Source organism: Mercenaria mercenaria, chromosome 19, assembly GCF_021730395.1.
Source record: "Mercenaria mercenaria strain notata chromosome 19, MADL_Memer_1, whole genome shotgun sequence".
Taxonomy (NCBI): Eukaryota; Metazoa; Mollusca; class Bivalvia; order Venerida; family Veneridae; genus Mercenaria; species Mercenaria mercenaria.
Window position 1 is genome coordinate 5,135,476 of NC_069379.1, and position 12,668 is coordinate 5,148,143.

At 34.3% G+C, this 12,668-nt stretch overlaps 1 protein-coding gene across 1 annotated transcript in view; it reads left to right on the forward strand.

Annotated features, from left to right (window-relative positions):
- The window catches only part of LOC123542689 (potassium voltage-gated channel subfamily H member 7-like), a 159,841-nt gene that overhangs the window by 134,759 nt on the left and 12,414 nt on the right, over nt 1-12,668 (forward strand). Inside the window, exons 3-4 of the mRNA XM_053532066.1 lie at nt 9,548-9,666; nt 11,691-12,060. Of these exons, the coding sequence (XP_053388041.1) occupies nt 9,548-9,666; nt 11,691-12,060 (489 nt within the window). The remainder of the gene's footprint in view (nt 1-9,547; nt 9,667-11,690; nt 12,061-12,668) is intronic.

Here is a 12,668-nt window from a genome sequence, read left to right on the forward strand (position 1 = left end):
GTTATGAAACTAACAGCAGTTACTTTTCCTGGTAAATTAGTTAATTTGTTGCCAGTAATAAAAATGTCGATTTCTGATGTTCTCGGTGTTGCAAAAGAATAGTTCTACCTGAGAGTACGGCTATTTTACGAATATTCTACTAGAATACGGTTATTGTTATATCATAGTAAATATATAATTGTCGTTTAGCAATTAAGATTTTATGTCATTAACTGAAGCAACTAACAGCTTGTTCTACTAGTTAGGTTAGTCACTGCTATTGGTAAAAATGTTAAATGTTTAAAAGCTGAAAAAAAAAACGTTGGAAATTATTAAAGCCAATTAGACAAGAACTATTTTGGAAAATGTGTTTTCATGAAAATTTGCTGTCACATTGACTGAATTCAATAAATGCTTTAGTATATTGCAGGACATATTTGTGTAAAATGTAAACAGTTAAAAGAAGTATGAACGTTTTTTAATAAGAAACATAACTGATGTCATTTATTCACAAATTGTTAAGTCAGTAGTCTGAAAGTAGTTCCGTGTTTGTCTTCGGAAATTCAAATGAGCCGTGCCACGAGAAAACCAACATAGTGCGTTTGCGACCAGCATCCGCGCAGTCTGGTCAGGATCCATGCTGTTCGCTATTGGTTTCTCTCATTGCAATAGGCTTTGAAAGCGAACTCGCATAGGCTGGTCTGGATCCATGCTGGTCGGAAAACCACTATGTTGATTTTCTCATGGCGCGGCTCAAATCGATAAACGTGTCCATACTTTGCATAATACAAAGAGGTTATGATGTCTGAAGTATCAATTACTGTAATCTTAGCATATAGGTCATGTTTATTTTACTGTAATGTTAGATGTTGGAGAAAACATTTGCGCAGTACGTGATAAATATACAAATTATATATTCTTCTCGTAAGTAAAGACGTCTTGCAGATCGAATTTTAATCTTGTCTAGAAAGTATAAATGTGAAACATTCAGCGCCATATCTGAACTGTCAGTAGATAAATATTAAGCAGTTGTATTTAAATGTCTGTAATTGTAAATCATACATTGATTTACTATGTATGCGCCAGTTCTTTCTATCTAACTCAATAAAAGATACGACACCAAACATAACTTTGTTTATATTCAAAAATTTGTAAAATGTCATAAAGTTTACATTTAATGATGTGTAAATCGAGAGGAATGTTTTTCTTCCATGAACTCGATCCATTTCATATGAAAATCACTCGAAAGCATAGCTAGATAGGGGGCGACACCCACAGCACCCGCTAAAATAGCAGAAAGTTGAATCAGGATTATTTAAATACTTAATAATTATTTTTTAAATTTGGTACAATGCTATTGTATTATATAGAACAAGGTTCAGTGACTCTGCTGTTTGCAAGTCTATCTTTCTTTAAAAGACAACTTGTCACATATGCAGATGACTGAAAATTATAAAGTGCAATATGTGAAGCCATATAAGCTCCGTGTTTGTATCAGCTTAGAGATTAAAAAGACTTGAAAACCCTTAAAAAGGTTGGCCGCTCAACCCGGAGATGGATGCATCGTGTCCCCATGTGGTCAAGATCACACTTTTTTGTATGATACCAGAAGTCAATGAAAAGAAAACACAGAGAAATTGCTGTTCGTGATTAAAGACAATTTACCGATGTTTCAATTTCTTCTTTCGTAATATATTTAAAACGCAAATCAGTGAAAAGCAAACGTTTCTCTTAATCGATAATATTGAAAAAGTTAGCCTTTCTTTTGATTAAGAATATGTATCTAGATCATTCTACTTTCTCTAATGGGATGTCATGCCTTGTTATTTCCATTTTCCATTTCATTTCTTTCTGTTTTGCAAAAGGTGGATAAGTCGAATTTTGAGGTGTAACTTGTTTTCATTTAAGAGCCATATTTATTACTTTTATAATCAAAAGTATTATGAACATTATCCGAAATGTACACTACAACTAGTAAAACGTAGAGATATGAATACATTTTCTAAATAATTGCATAACAAAAGCATTGTTTCTTTTTTTATGGAAAGTTCTTATATTCGATGTTACTGATCAATGAATTGGGTCAGTATCATTATTGATATATAAATCACATTGACAATGCAGTAATAGCCATTAACCTGTATCTTCCGAGAAAAATCCCAAGTGTAACAGACAGACAAAATCAAACAAATAACTTGGAAAATTACATGTAGTACACTGAAACCTGAGAAAATACATCTTATAAATTATTCAATTTTCATGAAACACTTTTTCAGATTTAAAACGCACAGGATATTGCTGACATAATGTTGTTTTAAATATATTTCATCGGCAACCCGACATCTATTTGCTTTTATTAATCGATTTTGCTCAATAAAGCAAGCTATTGAAAAAATAAGATATTTCCTTTATTGCCAACAATTTTTCTTTTATGATACTTCTCGTCTTTGTACAAGATTTATAGCTGGTATTATAACTTCAAGTTAATAAACGTTAATGGGGAAAAAACAAATAACGTTGATAGCGTAACCAATACGTTAATTTGAACCATCACATGTAATATAAATATGTTCTTTTTTTTTCTCAAGGAAGTTAGCCCTTTGTCAGGCACATTTTGCATATTAGATATACATTTGGTCTTGAGATTTCTTCTTGAGAGGGCCTCATGGAAGATTAGCATCAGCTAAATGAGCTATCCTCTATAAGTAAAGAATTTACTTACTTACTAGAATACCAACTGAACATGATTACATGTACTTTGTTAGTTTCAGTGTTGTAAAACAGTACTATGGTGCTTCACTGATGTTGCACATCTTGTGGCCTATCGTTTACAAGATTAATCAAAACGATCTTATTTTTATTTTACTTTGTTGCAAATTATGGTTCCAACAAATTACACCTTAGAATCAGATTTCAAGTATCATTCCGTACAAATTTGACCTAGATTCGGACTAAGTGTTGTCATTATGCCTGGCCTTTTGGAATTAAGCAGTCCCCGATGCTTGAAGTTTTCGAAACACCAGCGACTAGGGTTTCCATATTGACATCATAATATTTTTAAGGTTTTTGTTGAATAATATAGTGCCAACGATATGTATGTTTATTTTGACCCTAAGAATAATCTGAAAAGAAGTGAAAAATGAACATACTACATATTTAAGTATTCCCATATATATTTTAGCACTTCTTTGCAATTGACATGAAACATTCGCATTTCCTCATAATTCGACTTTGGGTAAGAAAATGTGACCATTCGAAAATTTGAGACAATGGCTGACTATTTGATGTATGTGCGTGTCTGTGGGGGATAATAGCGACCATTGTATCGCTTTAAATAACGCCCAAAGATATATCTATATATATATTAATACGGGCAATTCAGTCCTCTACTGTTTACAAAAACAGACTAACATTGAGACATAATATTTCGCCATAAATCATGTAAATGAAAATGTATCAGACAACCAGATTGTGCGCACTCTAATTGCATGAAAATATCATTAAAGGAGAGAGTATTGCAACGTTTTAGTAAATGTTATTGAACAATTTCTTTAATGTGTACTTACGTATATATAAAGAAAAAAATTATGTTCGTGATTGAAGACGATTTAACGGTGTAAATTTATTATGTCAATGTTTTTATTTAAAACAGAAATTCAGTGAAAAAGTGAACATATCTCTAGAATAACAGTAGCGGAAACAATTAGCCCTTCTCATAACTTAGACTGTTTGTCTACAACATTTTAAGAAACACGCATTTTAATTCTCTAAAGGGATGTTACCATGTGTTACCGTTTCTATTTTCCATTCCTGATTTTTGGGCAAGAAGTTGGAAGTCAATTTTCTAGATGCAACCTACTTTTTTGGGGTTTTTTTTTGTTTTAGATCCATAGATGAAATGTATGAGAGAACGCAGTCTGCAATTACTTCTTTATCAAGTAGTGCAAACGAGAACATTTATCAATGTTATGATGTAACAATATCATTAACGTTTTCCAAAATGTACGCTTAAACAACAATAATAGATTCATCATTTTTATAACACAGGCATTGCTTCGTCTTTATGGTTATGTACTATCTCAAGGGAGTGTTTTATATTCGATGGTAATAAACGAAATATTAGGTCAGTATCGTTGTAGATAGATAAATCGGACTGACAAGACAATAATGGCCATTGTCTTATCTTTGTATCTTCCGAGAAACTTTACCAGTGAAAAGACAGATACAGTCAAAGACTTAAATGTTTCTAAATAGGGAATTCAAAAACAATATACATTAAAACAAAATCATTTCGTTTCATGGACATCTCGAGACGCTAAGTCTTTTCGTTTTCTCTTTAAAATTGATATTTTATATGCACTCTTAGAGCAATCTAGTTGTCTAAAAGACACCATCTCTTATCGTGTTTGGTCGGTTTTACAGTGAATGGAGGTTATAAGGATCTTACATGACTGCCTATGTAAGTCAGGGTTTTCCCAAACACAAAGTATACAACGTGGAGTGTAATACCGAGCGCTAGAGATGACTTTGTATCCCTTTTGTCCCGAACGTTGAAAACACCTGTCTTACTTAAGTAGGCATGTAGGGCCAATTCTCTTGCCTACCTTTAATATTACTGCAGCAATATCAAAATTGTAAATTAAAAATCGCTCATACACGATGACGTCAACTTACAACGTTAGTATGCGCTAAGTATGCGCACGTGTAGCTTTCCCGGATAATCTTATATTTCTCCGCTAGGTTAGTAAGAAACCCAAGTCTGGAATAAAGATTTGTGAGTCTGCAAAGCCTCTGAAGACCATTTGACAACTATTATATAAAATTCTTCCTCTATCATTCTACAGAGAAATTGATTGTGTTTAGTCCTAATCATGTTTTTGACAAAAAGCATGTATCACGAATACTTTGGTTAAATAATTAATGACTTAGACGAATTCAATACTTATATGTCTGATTTTAAATAAAAAACAATACAGAAGTATCTTTCTAATGCGGCCCGACATCTGTAATTGATGATGACATTATTTAAAAATTTTGCTCAATAACGCAAGATATAAAAGAACAAGATATCTCCTTAATTGAAAACAATAAACATTTTTATGATACTTCTTTTCTCTTCAAATTGATTTATAGCTGATCTTATTACTGTAAATTAATAAACACAGATGGGACCAAATTGAGATACATTGATCCTGTAACCGATCCGTTAATCTCAATGATTATAGACATGCTTTGTTTTTCTCAAAGGACGTGGCCTTTTCTAAGGCACATTCAGTTAAGGACTTAAGATAAGTTACTGCTTTAAACGTTACAACAACAAGATAACGTTATCCGATTGCAACGTGTTTTGAACAGATATTGCTTAAGGAGTTTTAGATTTGTATATTTGAATGTATATTGTTATAGACCAGAAACCTTACGGGCTCGGGTACCAACCATTCCCTCGGGATTCTGCAGATGTTATAACACGAAAAAGCATGCGTTATCCCAACATTCAAAACAATAGTGAAAATAGAAACTTATTACAGACCTATCTGGTTAGTTTTGAATTTAGTCATTTTTAAAGTAATTTCTAACGTAAATGCTAGCCTCATTTTGACAGCAAAACATTCTACTATATCTTTACATATTTCGCAGTACTGTACCTAAATTAGACGATATTGTAATGTACAAAACAACCGTAAAAGATAGCAAAAACAATGTCTGGAAAATGATTAATGGGCTAGATTTTACACCAAGTCAAACACAAATGTGCCATAAAACTAATATTATTTGTGAGAACTTGCAAATTCAAACAGACCCTACTACATCACAACCCAAAGGAAACGCTAAATATGACGTTTAATGTAAAATACACGAAAAAGCCTCATACGAATTTGTTTTACGAAACAGTAACTTAATTTGATTTTCGAAACTAACAGTTTTCCTTTCGCGTGTTGAGACTCGTATTGTGTTATAATAGTTTGTTCATTTAGAGGAAATTGTATTTATTTAAGTCACCTGAGAAGCTAAACATTGTTAAACATGTGAATTGTACATTTGGTACATTTGTATTGATCCTAAAATTCTTTCAGAACTTACAATCAATCCGTTTACCAGATGTGTTTTCCATTGACCTTTAGCCTGCTGGCGGTGAGTTATTCTGCCTTTGCGACTCCACTTTAAATAATATTCATGGATAGTTTGCTGTCATACAAACATGATATGACGACAAAATACAAAGACGTGCATAATCGCCACATTGCAGTATCACAGGTTCACTGAATGTTCAGCGTGCATAATCGCCACATTGCAGTATCACAGGTTCACTGAATGTTCAGCGTGCATAATCGCCACATTGCAGTATCACAGGTTCACTGAATGTTCAGCGTGCATAATCGTCACATTGCAGTATCACAGGTTCAGTGAATGTTCAGCGTGTATAATCGCCACATTGCAGTATCACAGGTTCAATGAATGTTCAGCGTGTATAATCGTCACATTGCAGTATCACAGGTTCAGTGAATGTTCAGCTTGTATAATCGCCACATTGCAGTATCACAGGTTCAGCGAATGTTCAGCGTGCCTAATCGTCACATTGTAGTATCACAGGTTCATTGAATGTTCAGCGTGTATAATCGCCACATTGCAGTATCACAGGTTCACTGAATGTTCAGCGTGCAAAATCGCCACATTGCAGTATCACAGGTTCACTGAATGTTTCAATACCGACAATACTGGTTCACAGATAAACTCAAGCGGGTAACATATCATCAGGAGGGGGCGGGGGGGGGGTGGGGGGTGCCCAGAATGGAAGTAACAACTCGGGATTTCAGTGAAGTAACTTATCGGTGTGAATCAAATATATTCTGCTATAGCTATAAGTCATAACTACAATTATTATAATTGGTACTCCGAGTCAGACCTTTGCGGTATTCGGAAGATTTTCGCGTTTTGAAATATCTTTTTTTTTTTTTAATGAAAGCGGGAAGTGGATTTACGGGTTGATTTGTAAAATTATCGGACTAAAGCTGCTAAATGATTATTTGCACGTCAGCGTAGAATTTGAAAACATAGAGTGTTGTTATATCCAATTAAAGATTGAATGACAATTTAATGCTGTTAATACATTAAATTAAGTAGATATTACTAACTTTGAGAACAAGATCATAGGTGATAGTACTCACCTTTTATCTGAGTAGGTATTTCTCACACTGACAAAAAGGTCGCAGTTTTCACACTCTATTCTAGTATAAGCGATTGAATGTTTTATTATAATTATACATATGATCACATAATTTTAAGGACATATTATGACCTCTGGAATTTAAATCAAATTTCCATTTCGGAATAAAAAATGTAAACAATGTCGTAATAAATCTTACATAGCATTTATTACGACATTGATATGAGCCGCGCCATGGGAAAACCAACATAGTGGCTTTGCAACCAGCATGGATCCAGACCAGCCTGCGCATCCGCGCAGTACGGTCAGGATCCATAATATTCGCTAACGGTTTCTCTAATTGCTATAGGCTTTGAAAGCGAACAGCATGGGTCCTGACCAGACTGCGCGGATGCGCAGGCTGGTCTGGATCCATGCTGGTCGCAATGCCACTATGTTGGTTTTCTCATAGCACGGCTCATATACACTTTTTTCTCAGATAAATTGTACAGGTTTGATAGTTGCCAATATTAAAAGAGGGAGATTGCCTGGGTTATGAACATTTTGCTATTACTTTCATTTGAGCTGTATTACATAATCTCGTCTTCCAGAATCGGTGCCAATCATTGCTTAATCCCAGATCTTCTTTCAAATTAAATGCGGCAGCTGGCACGTCGAGTAACGCAATGCTTTGCAATGCAAATGAATTTGATTGAGATTTTCGTTCTATTAATACGGCTAAATGTATTCATAGCATTCGTGTTTAGTTGAAGGCCACACCGATACAAGTATATTTAATACGGTGACGTTCCAGCTTTTCATGTTTTAGGAAAACCCTATCTGCCCTGAAGGAAATTATTTCAGGAGTTCTGGCACCTGGTTAGAACCACCAATCCCGCTGGATATATTACGCATATGAATTAATTCTAATTTCTACGTAACATAAGAGGTTACGAAACAAAGTGGTGGGCGGAAGTGATTCAAAGTCAGCGGCCTTTGCCGCCCTCGGCCACGGAGCCCCCACCCCATCCCCTTATCAATCACAGCAATCACAGTTACTGGAACAGAAACAGTATCAAATTCGCGAACATAATTTTGCACTTCTGCTTTCAAGTGACCACAACGCATCGCTGATACGCTCTGCTATCATTTTCTTATCAGATTTGTAGCCTTATGCATATAATACTTATTTTAGTTAAGAAAGTCGCAAGGATTTATTTTTTATAGCTTCACAACCAATACATACTAATATGCCGATATCTAGTAAAAATAACTATGATTTTGCAATAGTAAAAAAGTCTCAACACAGGTTTGAACTGCTGTCTTTTACATTAAAAAGTTTCATGAAATAATGGCTTAGACCACTCAGATATGGTGTTGTCCGCGTGTGACCGTCACTGAAAATCAGACCTTAACTTGGTTCGTACTTCTGTACATATTTCGTGCACTCGAGTATTACTCAGACACCACATTCAAACTTCTTCTTTGAATGATACACGCTATGCATTATCAAAATCTCAAAATTGCCTCGAAAAGCAAACCATACTTAATCTGAAAATTGTTAACAAGTTACTGAAAACATGAGGTTTCTTTTATCAAGGTTATGTCATAATTGTTATTTTCTGTTTTGCTATCTGTATGTAAATAAGGCCTTTTATTTGCCAAGTTTTATGACATTTCGGCAATTTTTCTTACAAAACCTTACAGTAGTAATCAGTGCAAAGCCTAGTTATACATTTCATCGGCATGTTCCGATTCAGTGATTTTCAGCAGAGTTATGGACCTTGATTTGTCATATTTTACCACGTTTGCACTACTTGCTGTATACAATTACACTGAATTTCTCCAAACTTCACGAGTGATTATTACAAGCCAAAGTTGTACGTATCATAGACATAGACATAGACAACACTTTATTTCATCTCAAATCATATTACATGATGTATGAGCGAACAGTTGCTCTAAATACAATACAATTACACGTGACATGGTGTTATTAATTTCAATTCTAAAATATGCTAGGAAGTAGAATTACATTTTCACTGACTGGACTGTTTTTGGGGTAAGATCATACTCGTTATCTAATATAATGATTTCCAGCGGATTCATAACCTTTGATTTGTCAGCTTCATTGATTCGTGACACTTCTATACCACACCTTGGAATTCAACGAATCTTCATAATAGTTACCGCTGCCAAGACTGGTTGTGTATATCGTTGATACAATATTGTTAGGTGATATTCCCTTGAATTATGGCTCTTAATATGTATTTTATTTTTAAATTTTGCATGGTAAGTAGTGGGAAAAATACGGTTTTCGTGAAAGACAACCCTTAGATCTTTTCATTTCTAGTATATTATATAGGAAAGATTTTAATTTGTATTTCTGATGAAATAATTAATTAAGTCGTCTTTTATCTTCAGGAGTCAAGAACCGACCTGCCGACCGAAGAATCAGAGGAACTGTCAACTATAGAGCAGGCCCAAGATTTAGGGTCTAAGATACAGAGAGCACAACCTGATTTTATTATACTTCATTACAGGTAGATATTGTAGTTACGCGTAGAAACCAGTCATTATATAAATGAGCCGCACCATGAGAAAACCAACATAGTGGCTTTGCGACCAGCATGGATCCAGACTAGCCTGCGCATCCGCGCAGTCTGATCTGGATCCATGCTGTTCGCTTTCAAAGCCTATTGCAATTAGAGAAACTGTTAGCGAACAGCATGGATCCTGACCAGACTGCGCGGATTGCAGTAAAATTAAAACTGTCAGAAATTGCTTTGGAAGTATATAATGCAATCAAACACAATAAAAGCAGACTCGGTTTAACTGAGTCTGTCTATGAGAGGCAGAGAAGACACCTCTCAAGTGCCGGCTTAATTGAAACGCTTTTGTACAGTTATATTGAACAAACTCCTTGATCCTACAGAATCATAATAAAACACTGCGTCCATGTACGAGGACAGCGAATGACCGTCACGCGGACGATTAAATGCAACCAAATAAGATACATGTATTAACACTCTAGCTTTGGTTAATTATATCCAAGAGTATGATGAATTGTGTATGGTAGCATTAATATATATTTGGATAAAAAGTAACTATATATAACTTTGCAAATTATGACGTCTTCTTTGTGTCTTCCTTAATCATAGTGCAATTTGTTACTTTAATAGAAAACATAAATTTTTCAAATACTTCTCCCGTCAGTATCAGCGTTTAAAACATTGAATATACATATTAACGAACTATTTCACTGAGACATATCTATGCAAAAGCTGGTCCTTGCCTCATTGATACAATAACAAAACATTTCGTTTAAAATTGTAACAGCAGATACTTGTATCGATGATTATTCGCCAGACCTAAGCACACAGTCCGTTGCCACGCAATAGCGAACTAATTCTCTCTAAATAATAGCCCAAATGAAGATGCGTTATCATTTAATAGCGTTCTGTTGTCTCGTACAGTCCATTTAAACAGTCTGAGAATGAGAATTCACTTTTTTATTGTTTTTATTCTAATGCAGAGACGCTATTAATGATCCAATCTTGAAAGTAGTCCCACGTTAATACTTTTACATTGAACTTAGCATTTAAGTCCTTATTCGTCAACATAATACTGAGAAAACCAACATAGTGAATTTGCGACAGGCATGGATCCAGACCAGCCTACGCATCCTTGCAATATAGTCAGGATCCATACCATTCGCTAGTCTGGATCCATGTTTGTCACAAATGCACTATATGTTGTTTTTATCATGGTGCGGCTCAATTATTATTAATAATCAAATTTGTAAACTTTAAACTTAGACTTGTAAGTACTGGATGTGAATGTTTGCTTTGCTCTTATTAAAGGTCCATTACTAAGGGAAAGTGAGTTGGCAATTTTTTTCATAGCCAGTGCAAAGACTTCTGCAAGGCACTAAATAATGAAGATTGGCAGGTCAAAATTTACAGAAGGTCTTTGGAACTCAAAGAAATGTATGTGTATTATGTTGAAATTTCAATGAATCGACAGAATGACCCCCAGGTCTTTTTAACTTTCTTCATACTTCATAGAAAAATAAGTGTACATATACTGCGATTTATTTCGAATTTCTACACACCAACTTTCATTTTCCAATAAAATGAAATAGTTTCTGTGCTTTTTAAAAGAAATTAAAATGTTCACTTTCCTTAGTATTGGACCTTTAAGGAATAAGCACAGACAGTAATGAAACTTTGCAGGAATGTATATTTTGCAGCTTGTACAGGCTGCTCTGATAATTCACTTTAAATGTACTATAAACAAAGGTTTTTGAGTCTATGAAAACAATCCATTTAAACTGCCCGAAAGGAAGATATTATCATTCTGCTAGTTTTATTTACGCGTAGAATTCATCTATGTTCCTCTACATGTTCAAAATAAGTTTTTCTACGATGCAAGTTCATGTTGCATTTTTTGGGTAGTTTTTGAAATTGTGTCAGATTTAATTAAACATTGACATTATTTTCATGTTTGATTATTATAACGTCATTAGTGATATTTTCAACTAATCTCCGTGTTTCTTATTTTACAGTCCATTCAAAGCTGTGTGGGATTGGGTAGTTCTGATTCTTGTTCTGTACACTGCCGTATTTACGCCTTACCAAACTGCTTTTCTCCTAAACGAAGACGAAACAACGATGCGTCTAAATAGGGATGCGGCTACGCGGAGCCAAAGCACAGACACGACTACGGCCAATCCGCTAGTTATCATTGATCTTATAGTTGATCTTATGTTTATAGCTGATATTCTCATAAACTTCCGAACTACATATTTACACAATGGAGAAGTAGTGATGGATCAGAAAAAGATTGCTATAAATTATGTGAAAGGTTGGTTCGTTATTGACACAATAGCGGCTATTCCGTTTGATCTACTGCTCTTTGGATCGGGAACCACGGACGTAAGTTTATTTGCACTATATACACCAGAATTACTAAATAAACCAAAAAAAAGTAATTAAATATCAAAAGTAACACAATGAAACGCAAGATGAAAAACTGTTTATTTATCGTAGCAATCCCATGACTTTCATTCGCAGATAGATCTATATGAATTTATAACTACAAAGGAAATGTATTTATTTATTAAAAGTATAGATCATTAATCGGTTTTTGACCGTTCTCTAAACATATGTGCACATATAGAATGTATCTTTAAAAGTATGTAATTACTATAAAAAAATAGGAAATGACTTGGGTTAAAGTTACTATTCGTTTGACATTCATTCAGTCAAATTAAGGTAGGCAGTCAGAGGCAAGATTATTTCAGTTATATCTTGCTTAATACTGCAGAAATATTGCTCAAGAGGTTTCACATTCAATTTCCGTAGGTATTTTGACAGAATTTACACGCTGGTTTTGCACTAAAGATAATGCTTTCTAATTACATATCAACTGGACAGTGCGATTGAAAGTAGACTCAATTTCCTTCTTTTCAAAGCCTTCAAGATTATCCAGAAAAAACAATTTCCGCCGGGTTTTCGTTCTTCTCTAGTACGACTTTTTGGTG